We start from the raw sequence: 17797 nt of genomic DNA, 5'->3' as shown, positions 1-17797 counted from the left end.
CGGTTGAATAACTGCCAGATACTGAAAGTTGAAGTTATCTACAGCCACGAAATCCCAAATAAATGCAGACGGCCTGAATATCATGATGGTCATAAGAGGTTTTTAAATCCATGGTTCAAAGCTCCTGCGACAATTCACTCTCATGGCTCGAACGTCTGCAGTTTTGTCGTGTTGATTTGTTACACACACGCACACACAGAATAAACGCATGCACATCCTGTGGCGCTTTAGTCGAAATGAGCATGAAATTATACAAAAGTAAAAGGGGCCGTGGCACTGCTGCTCCTAATGATCCCTTCACCCACTGTGCTACTAAACAAAACCCCACTGGTGCAGTCGCCGTCCTCCCTTTCAAAAAGTGAACTACATTCTTTTCAACCAAAAAAGTGCAAATGATTGTATATCAACAAGAGAACTGAACCAAACCTCATTTAAAACTACGTATGAGCGGACACATTTATACCCACACTGTCCCCGCCCTCCCCTCCTCACTCGATCTGCTAAAAGTTGAGCACGTGGCCGTCGAAGTGCGTGAGGACGTGCCGCTCGAAGAGCTGCTGCTGACAGTTGAGGGGGAACTGCTCGGAGCAGACGGGGCAGATCTTCCAGTGGCTCTCGACGTGCTGCTCGAAGCTGCGCTGTTCAAAGTGGGGAGGGAAGATCACCTCGCATAGAGGGCAGCGCTTGTGTACGTCGTTACTGCGGGGAGACAAAAAGGGTGAGGCGATACTTCGACCATACACTGTGTATAAACACGGACGTAGTCCATTAAGTGTCTTCTCACTTGATTTACAACATCAGTAAGTGTTTTTTTCCTGAGGAGTTAATGGCCTCAGTCACTAGTTTCAGGTCTTCTTCAATAGAACAGAACATGATGCCAACTTTGTAAACAATCTCCCCATTTGGGGGGAAAACAGATGAGCTACCTGGAGTCAAAGCAGAAGCTGCGTCTGGCTTCAGTGCGTCTTTCGGACTGATGATCACAGGACGGCTGAGCTCCATCTGCCCCCTGCAAAACAAAGCACGGGCATGTGACGGAGAGTCATTTCACGTCTTCACATCAAGAGCCAGATATGAGATGTGTGGAGAATATTATCTGACCAAGTAAAGACGTACGAAGCTGAGTCACACAAACCTTCCTTTAGTTTGCTCCCACACATAATCCAAATATAATCCAACAGACACGGCTGCTGTCCCTGTGATAAAACGTCCTTTCTAATGAACTCTAATGAACTTTAATCTCAATCTCACTTGAGTTCTGAAGGAGTGACTTTAATTAGATCGTTATGCAAATTAGTTCACAGCTTCATCTTTTAAGGGCAATCTACATTCCCCTCCTCTCAGTGAGGAGGAGGAGGAGGAGCCTCTCAGAGACTGAATGCATGTATGCATTGTTATTTGGTTCATATGTTCCCAGTTAAAGCTGTAGTGTGTGGCTTTTAAATATAAACGCGTGTCAGTTACATTCAACCCATGGTCAAATGAGTTCACACAATAGTGATTAATGGAGCTTTTCCACTATAGTGAGCCGAACACGACTCGGCTCGGCTCAGCCCCGCTTGTTTTCCATCGCTATTGTACTGGACCTCCTCAAAATGGGCGGGGTTGTCACAGCCCAGAAACGAAACTGCTCGTTTTCTACACGACACAAACACACAACCTGTCAACGTGTGTTCAGGTGTGATTACATTTCTTGGCTCCTCTGGTGGATGCTCCAGCTTCTCGGGGGGGCTGGTGTTGCGAGACGGCTGGATGCAGACCACCTCGCGTTCCCAGCCCGGTGCAGCGGGGTCAGGATTTCGAAGTGTGACTGGGGGCGCGCATGGCGCCGCGCAGGGCGGAGCTTCGGGCGGTGGACGGGAGTTGTCCTCAGGAGACTGACCAACATCCGAATGGTCTATAGAAGAAAAAAAGAGCAGTGACAAAAGGATAGTAGTCACAAACTTTCCGTACAGTAACAATATCTAAACTTTGATACCGATTCCTGTATGATACAACTTCCAAGGAGGGAAGGCAACGAGGGAAGGCAACGAAAGAAACACAGACACAGTTTGAGTGTCTCCCACCGTTTGAGTTGTCAGTGGAGTAGGGATTGCCGAACTGCAGCTCAGCAGGCCGCTGGGGCACCAGTGGTGGAGGGGAGGGGTCCTGGGGGTAGGGGAGAGGGTAGTGCAGCACCATTGGCTGCCTGACCTCAGCACCCTGAACGCCCGCCTCCTGCTCCCTTTGTCTGAACCGCTGCAGCTCCTGGAGTGGAGAGAAAATCACAAGATACTGTATATCACATCGTAAATGCCGGATAAATGGCACTGTGTGACCACTTTATTAGGTACACAGGGCACCTACTGCAGCCCATCTGCTTCAAGGTTTGACATGTTGTGTGTTTAGAAAATCTGATCCTAAATACCTTGATTGTAATGAGTGGGTTTTTTGAGTTACTGTTGTCTCTCAACCATCTCGAATAGAGGCAGACCAGGGTGATTTTTGACCTTTTTTTTTAATATTATATATTATATCAGAATTAACTGATCATCATTTAATGAATAGGCTGTTCATGACTTATGTAATTTTTGCAAATGTTCTCTGAAACTTGATGAATGCAGCACAGACACAAATGCCATATGGGAGAGACTGACCATAAATTATTTGTGAAGTTAAGTACATTTGCAAAGCCTTTGTTATGATTTAACTGTGACATCTGATCAAAAAAAAAGGAAAATAGGCCAAACTTAAGAGGAAAATAAGCCAGTGGCTGCCCTGATTTCTAAAAATCAGCATTAAAATACCCATACTACTCCATTCAAAGTCCCGATAACCTTTCTTCTCCCTCTTGATGCTTGGATGAACTTCACCACGTCATCTTCTCTACAATGATTCACTGATTACATATCAAGCAGTTAAAAGGGTGTAGTAATAAAGTGGCGGGTTAGTGTATATATATACATATATATATATTCTATCTTTGCATTTTAAATAAGTGCACGTCTTCACAGTCAGGACCACAAACAGCCAAAGAGTTAAGTTTACCTCGACACCGTTTCTGCCCTTTGTAATTATATCAGAAGCAAGAGCATTAGTACCCTACTCATTACTGTAATGGGTGTCAGAGTCTGGCTCCCTCTGCTCTGCCTTTGCTGATAAAGCCACTCCCCCCCCTCCCCCCCTTTCTTTCCCTTTTCCACCTGACCTCCTTTTTTGATGACTTCATTAGCGCGCTGCTATCAGGTTTAACATTTAAACCAGGGTTGGGGAGGTGAAACAGACACGTCGCGTGGCATTTGCACTGTCTAATGGCACTGTACCAAAGGCGAAGGAAGCAAGTATAGATGTTTTAATTAGTGGGTGGTTGGAGAATGTGAGGGGAAGGGAGAATCTACAGAGGAGAGCTCAGACACAGCACTTAAATGTGGTGATCTTTCTGCGGGGATTCAATTGAAAGACTACATCATCGAAACAGAAAACGATGTGATTTCTACAGTCAGCCGTCTCGTGTCCAGATGGGAATTCGGATAGTTTATGGCTTCTTAAAACTTCAACTGACCTTAACTCAGATTTATTATCCGGACCAAAAAAAAAAAGAAAAAAAAGTGCTTTGAACTATGAAAAACTGATCCAGTAAAGGCTTATTTATACGCTGTAATTACCTGCCGAGAAGTCACAATGTTGTGCTCGCACCGTGTGTCATGCTTTACCTCCTGTAGATGCTCCTTATCTCTGAGGGCCCGGGCGAGGTTGCGTTTCAGCTCTGTCACCTCATTGGCTCGCTCGGCCATCTGCACCTACACACAAAATAAATAAATAAATGAATGAATGAATGAATGAATGAATGAATAAATAAATAAAGCATTCAATCAAGTTAAATTAACAGTAGTTAGAGTGATGAAAGATCTTGAGAGAGCACTGTGATGGGAGAGGTTGTCTGGCTCGCTGCAGAGAGCCACACACATTAAGGTAAAAAAACAGTTCCCCATTGTTAAGAGGGAGGTTGAGGTTGAATAATAAAATAACTAGAGTCACAACTAACACCTGTTTCCACCAAATCCTCACAGTTGAACAGCTAAACGAGGCGAAAATGATTGAAAAGTCACAAGACTTTGAGTGAACAACACATCAAGGTTCACGGAAAGGATGCAGCATTTCTTTCATGACTAAAACCTTATCATCCTTTTCATTTGTGTGAACTAAACACACACACGCACGTGCATTTGACTTGGAGCTCCGACTGATCGCGCACAGAAACGTGGCGTGTCTGCGTGCAGACTAGACTGGGCGTTGTAGTAAATATCTTACTTTCTAACAGGAATGACCCCGTGGGATAGTTTATATGACTCGTTGCCTGCTCTTCTCTTATTTCATCCCATGACAAAGGTTCGCTCTCTCTCCACTCCTGCTGTTTCTCTTTCTGCTTCATGTCCGTCTGTCTGTTCGACTTTTTTCACTCTTAAATTCAGTTCGCTTTTTCGCCCCCACCATTCTCTTTCATCTCCTTTTGTCCTCTCTCACTCTCGCAGTCTTTCATAAATTTACAGCACTGCATTAGAGGGTTAAGTTCAGGTGAAGGGAGTCAGCATCAGTGAATTTCTGCGCGTCTCCCTCCCTCTCTCCCTGTCTCTCCCAGTCTATTCCTTTCCCCTCGCTCTATTCTCTGGGTGGCTGATGTAAACAGCCGTAAAGCATGGCGTTCTGTGGCTGCCTCTCTTGTCAGTCTTTGGAGCCATTAAGAGTGGCTGCGAGCCCGGGGCACTCACCTCAGACAGGAGACTCTATCGAAGACAGGGGGGGAGTCTTATTTACAGCGCCAATAAACACACTCACTCATGGAGATTAAATGCCAGTAGGTATTCTGGCAGACATTCACACGCACAATGCAGCAGGCCCACGTCGACGCAAAGAGCTCGATACTTGACTTTAACACATGTCACACACCAGCGCATGCACGGAATGGACGCAGCTGCTCCGTGTTCATGCAACACGTGCTCAAACAAACCGTTAGGAATGATTTAGACTATGTGACCTCAAGTGTGATTGTTGCAATTTCTAAAGAGGAAAAAGAAAATGTATGCCTGTATCGACATGTGCAATATATTATGTGCATATCACAAAAGATACATATGGCAAAGTTTAGAGGAGCAGAGGATGCTTTAAGGGTATTAAAATGTTGTAAGTACATTTTGAGTCATTTATTGGTGAAAATAATAATAGGATGTTCATCACTTATGTCATTTTGCAAATGTTTTGTTCTCTGAAACTTGATGAATGCAGCGCAGACACAAATGCCATATTGGAGAGACAGACCATAAATTATTTTTGAAGTTAAGTAAATAAATTTACATGTCACGGCTACTGGCCAAAAACAAACTACTGGACAAAAATATTAAGGGTTATGTACGTATGTATGTATTTATAAACATGCAGTCCAGGTTGAAGAATCCCAGAATTCCCCTTTAAGATGCTCCCTTTTACCAATAATACCATGTCGTTTGACTGGAAATTATTTATTCAACTCTTTTTGAATTATCTAAATAATATATAATAATGAAAATAATAATACTGAATAATCTCTGCGACTGTGTAACCTTTGCCAGTCAACACCATCATCAGAGTCACATATCTCGGAGCGTTGAGGTACATGGTGGACGTGTTTGTTTGTTTGTTTGTTTGTTTGTTTGTGCTTCTTACTCTGAATCGCTCCTCCTCATTGGCCAGCCGCTGTTTGAGCGTCTCGTTGATCGCACACTGCTCCCTCCACTTCTCCTCCATCAGCGCCAGCTCTTCCTCCACGGAGCGAGTCTGTTCCTTCTCTGCCTCCGCCTTACTCCTGCCCTCCACCTCCAGCAGGATCGGCTCCTTCATAACCTCCCTCTCCTCCTCCGCCTCCTCCTCCTCCTCCCTCCTCCTCCTCCTCCTCCTCTACCCTGACTGCACTTTCCACCTCAGCGCTCAGCCTCTCGTTCTCCACCTCCACCCAGCTCGTCATCCTCAGGCTCTCCTCTGGCAGGCTCTCCTTCTTTTCCTCTTTCTCTTTCTTCTCTTTGTCATTGTCCTCATTCTGGTTCCCTTCTGCCACAACCTCTGCCTCTGCCCTCTCCTTCTGCAGACCCCCAATCTGCTTGTCGTCTGTTGCTGTGCAGGTATGTGTGTCAGTGCACGCAGATTCCCGGATGCAGAGTTCGGAGGTGATTGTTATCTCAGCTGCTTCTTGTAGAACCGCCGTAGCTATGTTCCCTGTGAAAACACAAGACGTACACGAAGAGTGTTTTATTTGGAGATGGAAGTTGGAATTTCTGCGTTCCTCGTCGGGCGTTTGAACTGGAAAGCATCGTCAAGTAAATGCAGCCAACAAAATGCACAATACACAGATAATCTTACAATTTTATGCAAGCACATGTGGCTGCACTGTTTGTTTGTGCAAAAATACTGTGTATTTATCAGCTGGTATTGCTGTGTCCATGTTTTTCTGCGACTTCTCAACTGGACTGTGGTCAAACCCGAGGTAATGTTCCCCCAGAGTAAAAGGAAACTCAACGATAATCATATCAACTTACTATTAAGGGCAAATTCTTGATATTCACTTCAAACACTGATAAGAACAAAGTGACAGTTAAATGTATCATAGCTTTGTAATGAACTCTGCTTTTATCTAATTCCTACTTCTTCAAAGAATCATTTTTGAAAATCACTGAATCTGCCTCAACTTGCTGTGTAGCTAAAAAAAAAGAAAAGAGTAATAGTATAGTAAGAGAAAGAAAGAGAGGGTGTTGTTTAGTCATGTCACGGTGAGTTGTGCTGCTGCTGTTATGCATGTTTACCTGCTGTGGGTGATTCTGGACTCGGAGTGAGTGGCTCCTGCGTCGTCTCAGTTGATGCATTTCTTTTTGGCTCCTGCAAAAACACACACACCCATACACATACAGTAAATGGACATGTTCTAATTGCACCTAGTCGTTTAAGAGGTAAGTCCACGTGTGAGTAATATTTAGTTACTCACCCCCTGTGCCTCGGTTGTGTTCAGCTTCGCGACCTGCCTGCGGAGGCGCTGACACTCCCGGTATTTCTCTTTGTAGTGTTCCGCGGCCATGTGAAGACGCAGCTTCAGCTCCTCCACCTCCCTCTGCAGCTCGGCCTCTGCCTCTGACACCACCATAATACTGGCTGTCACCTCCCCGTTGGTGCCAACACCCTAAGACAGAATAAAGAGGAGAAATTGAGGATTTTTTACCACCATCGCAACCTTGAATTTCTACCAATTCCATTATAAAGTCGACCTTATTTAAACAATTTTAGCTGTTAATAAGACACTTATTGAACAGCCCTCACTCACATCCTTATCAAACAATGGCTGTGGCAGATATCGCTGTTTAAAGCGAGTGAAGCATTTTTGCCATTTTTGGGAATTTACAAATCATATCGGATTAAACTTTTGACTTTTTTCCCATTTCCAATCCAATTTTATCCAGAATCAGACTGATACCAATGTGTATCTTGTCGACTCATCCCTAACATCTGTGTTTGTAAGAACATGTAACAATGAATTCATTTTAAAGGCTAAAAATAGCTCAAATTCACAGGTGTGTGCTATGCAAACGAAGGCTTCCGAACGCTGACCACTTCTTTCTGTGCGGTGCTCCTCATGCGATCTAACTGGCTCTCCATGCGCTGGCACTCGGCCTGTGCATCGACCAGGCTGGCGCGGAGCTTGTCGGCCTCCAAGCGGGCGCGGTACAGCTCAGTCATGGTGTGGTCGCGAGCACTGGCGGAGTCTCGGAGCTCTGAGGCCAGCAGGGAAGCCTGCTGCCGCGATGCCTGCAGCTGCTCCTCGGCCTGACGGAGCTGTTCGCGTACACGAGCCAACTCTGCCTGAAGACACGTGAAAGGAATTGAAACATAGACAAACTCATGTGTAGCAGATTTTTTTTTAATCAATGTGGATGCACAGGATAATTACCAGATAACTTGGATTTATAGTTTATAGCAGTAATATCAAAGCAAGTGCGACTACCTTGTCGGTCTTATGCGCCAGCAGCTCTTTTTCTAAGCTGTCCCGCTGAGCAACACAGGCTCTGAGCCTCTCCAGCTCCTCCTGGAACTGGGCAATGGTCACCTCCCGGTTCAGCTCCACTGCTTTCAACATCTGGAGCTCTGCACTCAGCTTAGTGTTCTCCAGCTCGGTGCTGCGCAGGTGATTCTGAACAAGCAGCAGCACACAGAAAACAGAGATATATTCCGGTAAGACACGATTAACCACAAAGGCTTTGTTCATCCATAAGAAGCTTTCATTTTTAGCTATAAAGAACGTGTTCAGCCACCTTGTAGAGGTCCCTTTCATCCTTCTCATTCTTCAGCTGGCTCTCAAGACTGTCCCTCTCTGCTGTCAGCTTCTTCAGACGATCACGCAGACTGGACCCAAAAAAATGATGAAAATAAATAACAAGGCTTATAAGAGAGGGATCGTACACTCAGTGGTCACTGACTCAATTGGAAACAGCAACAGTGGAAATAGCACTGAATGACCACCAGATGACAGTAAAATCTGGCAAAAAGGTTGAGATCCCATGTCTCTTTGAAACACTTGATGTGTGAGCATATAACTGCATGAACACAATAACAGGAAGGTAAAGAGAAATAGTCTTTGTTTCAATTTCTATTACATTATGTGTTTATGAGTTGAAAGATATGCAACTACTGCTGAGACTACTGTTTAAGTGATCCCAACAGCTGCTATGTTTGAGGCCCTTGGTCTTAGTCTGCTGCGTGTAGAAGCGTGGAATGGTGAAAATGTTGAGGAAGCACAGGACAGGTGGCGAGAAACCTTCGTCAAACGCGGTTATTTCACCAGAAATAGGCGTCTTTGATGATTGGCGGTCACGTGTCGGCGGCATTCTCCACTCACCAATCCAGCTCCGTCTCCTTTTGCAGGCCTCTCTGTGTGACTCCCAACAGGTCCTCCTCCAGCTGGCGGACCCGGTCTGTGGCCTCCGTCAGCCTCCTCCTCACCTCTTCCCTCTCCTCTGATAGGCCCTGCGACGAGCGCAGCAGCTCCTACAGGACAAAGAGGCAGATGTGCATCATGACGACAGGTGCTGCAGCCAATCATGGCAGCCTGATCTTGGCAGAGGAGGGGAAAAAAAAAAGTGCTCATGGTTAATGACAGATGGTCATGTTACACACACAGTGTACTACTGTAAGCGATGTGTCACAGATTTTATGTTAATACCTTCATTCAGTTGCCACTCATATGGAAAAATACCTTCTTGAATGTTGCAATGTTTTAGTTTTAGTTGAAACTGTGTGTGTACATTTTATTAAATTCATATACACAGTGTACTGTATAAATAGATTACAATAGATTATAGCTCTGGTTGACAATGGTTTTTGATGAATGCAAAAGCGCACGCTTAAGTATTTGAAGTTCCTAAAATGTTGAGGAAAGACTTAATCAAACATGAGGAAGCAGAGCGGCGTGAATGCAGGAAGAAGGAGGAAGCTGCCAAACATCGGTGAAATCCTGAAACCATAACTGCTGTAAGATCAGCGCACAGACCAAGTTATCTGTGCCTCTTAAGGAAATGCTTTGTTTGAACGTGGTGCTTATCAGCAGCAAAGAACATTAAATCACTCATCGGGCGGCTCACATACCTCTGCACGCACGCTTCTCTCTATTTGTAACATGCCCCCCACACACACACACACACCCACACACACAGGACGACAAACACAGCTACACACTCAAGGACATATGGAGACGAGGCAGATAGAACAGCGAGCAGCTATCCGTCCGGAGCAGATAGATTGCACATGCTCATACAAACACATACTCAGGCCCGTCTCCCTCTGGGCTTGGCTCTGCGTACATTACTGTATGATTTTTACGGCTGGCATTTGGGAAGCACTTTAGCAGTGTGTAAAGACCTTATAAAAAGTGCAGTCGTAAAATTAGCAGCCACAAAATATGTACTTATGTTTTCATGCTACACGCCAAAAAGGATATGTTCATAAGCAAGAGCGTGGGCTTACGCACCTACTGTAAAAGCCCGACAAAAAAGGCGCGCGCGCGCACACCTACTCACACAGGTCGTATATCTGCAGATGGACGTGCCTGTTGAGTGAAAAGCAGAACGGTAATAACAGTGTGCGTCTGTATTACCATGTAATTTATGGCGATTTTGTCCTTTGTAAAAAAGAGCTGCGGCCTAACTCAAAGCAGCCTGCTTTTACAGTCTGGACCTGACAGCAGCACCAGGGGGCGATATGAGACTAGATTCAACCCAAACTAAGTTTCACTGCCTCACGTCTCACTCCCTCTGTCAAATGGCCTCTCTGCTTTGACTGTGTTTTCTTGAGTTGACTGGTTTAAGGTGTGTGTGTGTGTGTGCGCCAAACTACTTCTTATCAAGTCAGCAACTCATAAGATACTAAAATGTGAACCATGACTCATCCTGGTGAATGAGTGAATGGAGAAAGTATGACAGTAAAAGTAAATGGAGTCCACGTTTAGTCAGTTTTTTTTTTGTCTAACTTAGTTTTGATTAAGCTTTTCTAAATGTATTCTTATCCTCTGTTCGTTTTATTATCTTGCTACGCCAATGAGCTAACAATGTCGCGAAATCACTGAAAAAAAACAAAAAACGACGAGGGACAAAGAGACAGACGGGGGAGAAAATAGACAGTGAGGAAGCAGTGGCCACTGACATCGCGTGACTGAGTGGTGTTTGTCCCTGAGGCCGGGCAGGGCTCTTTTTTCAGGCAGGCGGTTTTGCGGACTACCCTCCTCATTCCACACACAGACTAAAAGGGTTTGCAAGCGGGTGGCATAATGAGTGTGTTTGTGTGTGTGTGTGTGCTCGCCTGTGCATTTGTGAATGCACATTAGAAAGGCCTTGTGGTGTGGAACCCAAATGTGAGTGTGAGTGTGAAAGGGGGGTAGTTTGTAATGTGTGTGTGTGTGTGTGTGTGTTTGTATGTTTGACGTCATGTTTGTTCACTCTGTGGCTGAGATGGCACCTTCCCTGACGCCAGATGCCCAAGAAAACGGCGTCCCAATTCCGTTCTGGCCCACTGAGTTGGGTCGTTAAAGACACACACGTGCATGCGCGCGCACACACACACACACACACGCACTTTGTGTGTCTCTAAAACAGGGACACAGATTATTCATAGATTCAGCCTTTTGAAGTTTTCAGACCTGTGATCACTGATGAGGAACCGGCTCCACACACACACATGTACAAACAGAGGCTAAATGTCTATGTATACACTCACCTCTGCACATGTACACAGTCCCACACACTTTGCTTTAAAACTTCCTCACCTTCAGTTCTTAATATAATATTTCAAACGCAGTGTTTTATTTTTTGTAAATCAGCATGTACAAAGTCATTATTGAAGCTGCGTGCACAGAAGAAATATAAAGTCTGTCTCTATGTGTGTCACCCTCAGCCCCTCTATCTAACCTGGTTGTGAGTTCGCAGTAGGCTGCATGTCTCCCTCTCCTGCTCCCGCTCCCTGGCCAGTCGTTTCTGCTCCTCCTGCAGCTGTTGTTTCTCCTCCTGTAGGACCCGCATGGCCTTCAGCAGCTCCCTGCGCTCATGCTGCGCCTCCTCTACTCGCTACAAGGCAGGAAACAGATCAGACAGAGAGGGTGAGAATCCCTCATTCTCAAAGATTTTGGCAGTCGAGTAACTCTGTGATTTCTGAGCCGTCTCTATCGGCGCTGCGTAGGGAACTGAGGCTGTGTTGTAAGGGAATTTGTGCTTTTCACTTCAGCCGACATCTGTGACATTTGAGGTCATGGGAGGTCGGGAAGAGATCCTTCATTGGGGTTCAAGGCACTAAAGAAAGAACGGAAACCTCAAAAGGAAACGTGTTCATCTTGCATGTCCTACCTCCATCAGGCCAGTCTTTGTGGTGACGACCAGTATGTCAGAGTTGCTGTCGTCCTCGGTAACAGTCAACAACTCCTCGGTGGGTGTGGCTGACCTGAACTGGAAGGGTGTACTGGCTCCTCTGATGTCACCAGCATGTGTAACATAACAGAACTGGTAGAACTCTCCATCAGATTTAGGTACATAATAACCTAGAGAGTGACGAGATAAGAGTGGGCATGTTAAATTCACTTTATGTTTTTTTTTTTTTTCCTTTCTCCAATTTATTTCATATTTACTTCTTAGCGGGAATTTAGTGAATTGGGAAGTATTTTAAGGATTTGATTACAATACATTACATGTCATTTAGCAGACGCTTTTATCCAAAGCGACTTACAAAAGTACATTTAAACATTTAATTTAAAAAGTGTATTTAATTTGATGGCATCTAACGAGAGGAGGCTGCTGAAGTGAAACTCCGAATATGGGTTGGTGCCTGATGTGAGTCACGCATGTGTGAGTCATGTTATTACAAAGACACGGTGGACTCCTTCCAAGAGAACTTTCTCTCTATGTAGATATGAAAACACAGCCGCTCATTGTTTCTGTTGATACATGTATTAAAGCATAATTATGATAATTACATTGCATTTCTGCCAAAGGAGACATCAAAATGTTTCTTCTCCATGAAGAGCAGTGAGAACATGCATCCTTTTAACGCAAACACAGTGGCAAGTTCATTTATCAGGAGAGAGTGACTGAGGTAGGAAACACACATCATTTATACACACTCAGTGGTGTTCCAGTTCTCACCGGTTCCTGGAGTGCTGGATCGCTGAACCTCCGACGGGTTTTACTGACTACTGACACACCGCAGCACGCTCTCATATTTGCAAAGTGTAACGTCGGACCGTTCCAGGCCCAGTAAAACCAGTTTGCAGGCTCTCAATGAGTGCGCGCGTGTGTGTGTACGTGTGTGTGAGTTGAGAGGTGCTCGGGTCTCAGGCCGTCGTTTGCGGCTGTGTTCCCTTATTAAATAAAAGTGCTGGTTTTTATATGTGCCATAAAATGGAGGAGTTACTTTGGAAAAACCCAGAGTCCGTATAGCGGTTTACATAGTGTGTGTATGTGTGTGTATGTGTGTGTGTGTGTGTGCCCACGCCTGTGTGTCCTCTTTAGGAAATTTTCCGGCATAATCAGTGACAATTTAGAACCAGTAGTTTTCATGAAGACCAAGACCTGGTCCTGGGGAATTGGTTAAAAGGGTTCCCACACCTTGGTGGACTTTTGAAGGACTTTCCAGGACCAATTCCTTCACATTCAAGGACAGAATGTGCTGACACAGCTTAAGGCGGGAGGGCAACTTCGCCCACGACGTCCACTTTTGTTGATTTGCTGCACGCTCTGCATCTGGCCAAGTGATTGTCCTTGGGATCTTGGGCAAGCCAGTCTTTGTAATTGTCTTTGGTGAGCCAAAGATCTTGGAATTTGCATTTCCCAGGCATCACGTCATTTGCTCTCTCCCTTGCTTAGTGTTACTCGTTTATTGTTCTACATGGAATCTCACATCAACGGCAGAGAGAGAGAGAGAGCGAGAGAGAGAGACACAGTGGACAGTGTCCACAACACCACTAGTAATTACGACTTGATGTTAGGCCTAGTCTACGTACAACAAGCAATGCAGGACACATTAACTTAACTTCTTTCTTGCACAACATTCAAGCACTTTTAATGACCCATGTCTATTTTGGGGCGCTTTCCAGTTAATACCAGTTAGGTATTAGCAGGTTATGGTTCGGGTTTGGTGGTAACTCTTTGTTTAGGGTGTCCAAATGAATGGAACTCAATGCAGTATCCATAAAAGGATAGCTACACGAACCTGTGTGTGTGTGTGTGTGTACCTTGAAACACCACAGTCCTGTGAACAGTACTTCCTGGTTCGTAGTTTTCAGGCATAGGAGACCAAAGGAAGGTGTAGTAATCCCTGGCTGTGCTCCAACCCACCTACGGAGGAAATGTAAACCAAACATGATTGACAGGGTTACGCATCATTAAATAGTTTGGAATATACATGGTAAATGATATTTGCGGTAACACATATGATACACAAATCTTTGTCTAACTTTGTCCAACGCCACACGCGATAAAGGAATGTGCAGGATTACATTCGGTCTTCAAGGCAAGAATGGAAACATTTAAAACCATGCGCCCTCATTCTTCCACACACCTACTCCGCCCCTCACTTCCTTACCCTTCTGGGCTCACAAAAAAGAGGCTGCGGCGAAGGTGTGAGAATGGGGTGGGAAGGCAGGGGTGTACAAAATGTACAAAGCCTTGTGTGCGAGTGCACACATGCGCAGACCCCCGAGTTGTCGGAGAATGTCCCATGTGGAAATGAGGAAAGGAGTTTGGGGTGGATAAGAACAGGGAAAGACAAATTTATAGAAATGTGATTCTATGAAGTTTTGTGTGTGTTGGTAGGTGACAGATGATGACAGGGAGTTGTGAACATCATAACTCATGTCCTGTGTCATAAATCTGTCACACACTCTCCCTGTCTGGGCTGCTCTCTCACACACACACACACACACACACACACACACACACACGGACACCTCATTTCAGCTCACATGTGCGATACATGTTTGCAACATTACAGAACTGCACCTTGTTGTTGTCCAAACAATTTTGCTGCCACATTGTTATCATATAATATACAGTCCAGGCAGTTGTCTAACCACTGTAACTGATGCAAGTAATTATAGGATGTACAAAGCACTAGGAGGGGTCATTTGCTTCTTTAAATTAACTGTGACATTGAAACATCGACTAGTAAAGTACCTATAAATGTTAACTGGTTCCTATAAACAATTGCTACAGTTAAACACAGGTACATTAACACGACTTAATTCACAAACGATTTAACTGGACGAATAAAGAAATACCAGGGAAAAACAAAGGAACATGCCAAGCTGCGACAAAGTATATAGAAAGCTTTGTTGGCAACAACTTTATCAAAATCAAAGGTTTGAAAATTCTGTTGCACAATTTAATTACACTGTTCTCCTTATCGACCAGTTATACTCAAAATAATGCTATTCAAACAAATGTTTGAAGCCAGCATGGCAACCAGGGCCAAGAACATTCTTTCCACCTCCACCGGAGTCTCAGTGAGAGGCTTGGCCGCAGACTCCCACCAAGTTTGCTTGTGTGCTGCCTGCTCACGTGTATTTGCTTTAGAGAAGAAAAAAAAAAAGGACATAAATAATTTTGCTAATTGTAGAGTGAAGTTGATTGACGTACAGTTTGGTATGGTGAGGCATTCCAACGCAGGAGTGATATTATACAATAATCATAGGCAAAGCAGCTATCAATCATTCATCCAAGGTGCGAGGGAACGGCCTGATGACATGTTAATTATACACTCACACAACGGGTTTCTCCCTGTCGACCCAACAAACATGCCACAACTGAGACGACCTCCACAGGGCTGTTCAGCAGTTGTGTATGCGTATACCTGTGTGTGTGTGTGTGTGTGTGTGTGTAACTCTACTTAATTGTAACTCAAAAAATAAAAATACATTTGAGTGATGTATAAAAAAAAAAACTATCACAATTCTGAAAGACAATAGAAAACATGACATGCTTGATCAGAATGTTGTACACTGATGTTACACAATGGGAATCTACCACATATTGTTGTGTAAACATTACCAGCCACTAGGTGGTGTCTGTGTACAACTCAAATGATGAGTGTCTGCCTGAGCTGTCTGAGTCATCCTCACAGGCAGTCAGCTATATTGTCTCTGTCTCCCTCTCTGAAACTGGTAACGCCTATAGATGTGAGAGCAAATGGGAAAAATGTTCTCTCCCTGACTCATCTCAGCACAAAGGTTTTGCCTCTGGGAAGCAAAAAGACTCACATCACAGACGACCATTTATTTTCTTTTATTAGTTCAGATCATTTGTGCTCTGTGGGAAAGTTGAATCAGATAAATCATTCATAACAACACAGCAACCTGTTGATTTTTTTCCAATTTTTCGCTTCCAAACACCGAAGGCGAAGCATAACACTGATTAACGCATTTGCATAGCGATGTCAGCTCACTTCCTCTTCGGATGAGTTATTATTACTAAATGCACACATAAATACTGACCTGTTTACACATGTTCCACTCATAAAAGTCATGATCACAGCAAAATGAATTGAATCCTAATCATATACACATTCACAGTGCCAATATTTTGACAGCATTAGATTCAAATTTAATGAGCACACAAAAAGACAGACGTGAATCAAAACGGATTAAATGACTTGTAGTCTGCTTGTTGCCCAACATGAAGTACTAACCATGAAACAGGCTTCATTAGCGTGGATTACAACAATTAAATTTTCCAATTGACTTTTTCCAAATAAACCCAGCATCTTTATTCTTTTTTAATTGAGCTGGTGGATTTGAAGTCAACAATAAAATGTTTGTCTTTTGACTTTACGAGACATTAGGCTTCCTACTTCACATTTCCTGTTAATTACGTGTGAGATTTGATGGCCTTGATAAAAGAGCGGAGCAGAGCGGGAGGTTGGTTAGCAGGAAGCAGGGAAGAGACTGATGGAAAGACAGAGGGGAACGAACAAGTGAAGTGGAGTGGAAAGAGGTCCTAATAAGAATCAGAGTGGTTCATAAAGAGCACCAAATGTTTGCCCCCCAGCGAGAGCTTCTGTAACCAGCCCACCGTGTTTCACTCTTCCTCTTCTTCCAGAGCAACTACACCAAAGCTTGAAGTGAGGTTTAAGGCATGCAGTGAAGAGCTAAGCCATTAGAGTCGAGGCGGATGTACGTGTTAACGAGCCAAGTTCAAACCTATGGCCAATTAATTAAACCATAACACACAATCTATGACACAAACACAATGTAATGGCCTGAGAAAAGCTCCAATCTCTAAGTACCTCTTTGTAACATAAGTGACTTCAGATTAATAGCAACCTTGTACTTAAGTGATTACACTTGGAGTTGTCTTTGAAGGATGGTCTGAGCAACAGCAGCTGTGTGTGTGTGTTTGTTTGCATGTGCGTGATGTACCTTGAAGATGCCCACCCAGTCTTTGGGGTGGGGTGTGATGTACGGGGTCAGGGTGTAGCGACACTCCAGGGGCGCCTGCGGCAGGAAACTTTTCCCCACATTCTGGAAGATGACGTGGGCAAAGTTGGACGTTTCCATGACGCTGACGCTGCTGCCTGGCGACGAGTCCACCACCTGGAAGGATGACATTGTCTCCTGTCGGTCACTTCATTTGTCTGTAAGGGAAGACCAGAGTAAAGAGACAATGAGTATGTAAAAAGAGTGAGGGGAATTCTGTATATCTGTCCCTGCGTGAACACAAAGCCAAACGTTTTCAGTACAGTAGCAGAGTATAAGAGCTTTGGTTACTAAATTGGCTCAGAAAATACAAAAGGGTGAAGTCAGTAACTAAACAGCTGGGTATTACTAATTAGTATGATGTGTACACACCTCTGGGCATGGGAATTTACAGTACTCTAGATCATTTGTTTTTAAAGAGTGGTATTGCACTTTTACTTAAAGGGGAAATCCATCTTTTGCCATGGTGTGAAGGTATTACTCAGCCTGTGAAACAGCTGCTAACATGGTGACTACATGGCAAATAAAGGACATGGATTTTAACCCAACAATTACAGCCTAAGGAATTATGCTTTTAAAGGATTACAGGATGCAGTATTTTTATTTTATTTTTTTTAACCTGATGCAAACTAGGGAGTTAAAATCAAAACACATATCTGACACATCTGTCACCTTTGCCCACTATTTTCAAGTCAAATCAATTCACAGCATTCATTATCTCAAGACACTTTACATAATAAAGCCAAGACATTAACATTTTACAGAGTAAAAGAAAAACATCCACACAATGAACAAGTA

At 44.1% G+C, this 17797-nt stretch overlaps 1 protein-coding gene across 1 annotated transcript; it reads right to left on the bottom strand.

The window, feature by feature from the left end:
* Nucleotides 1–488: 488 nt before the first annotated feature.
* On the bottom strand, nucleotides 489–17797 carry tax1bp1a (Tax1 (human T-cell leukemia virus type I) binding protein 1a). Its single transcript, XM_044053311.1, is given in 17 exon segments — nucleotides 489–699; nucleotides 927–1009; nucleotides 1689–1897; nucleotides 2067–2247; nucleotides 3693–3779; nucleotides 5680–5886; nucleotides 5921–6225; nucleotides 6810–6882; nucleotides 6989–7180; nucleotides 7606–7857; nucleotides 8000–8185; nucleotides 8307–8397; nucleotides 8891–9039; nucleotides 11451–11606; nucleotides 11883–12073; nucleotides 13763–13865; nucleotides 16943–17797. Coding segments are annotated over 17 exon segments (2865 nt in total). The 5' UTR covers nucleotides 17132–17797.

Source organism: Solea senegalensis, linkage group LG20 (assembly GCF_019176455.1).
Source record: "Solea senegalensis isolate Sse05_10M linkage group LG20, IFAPA_SoseM_1, whole genome shotgun sequence".
NCBI lineage: Eukaryota > Metazoa > Chordata > Actinopteri > Pleuronectiformes > Soleidae > Solea > Solea senegalensis.
The sequence above is the reverse complement of the archived record's forward strand: the minus strand, read 5'-3'. Positions and strand labels throughout refer to the sequence as shown.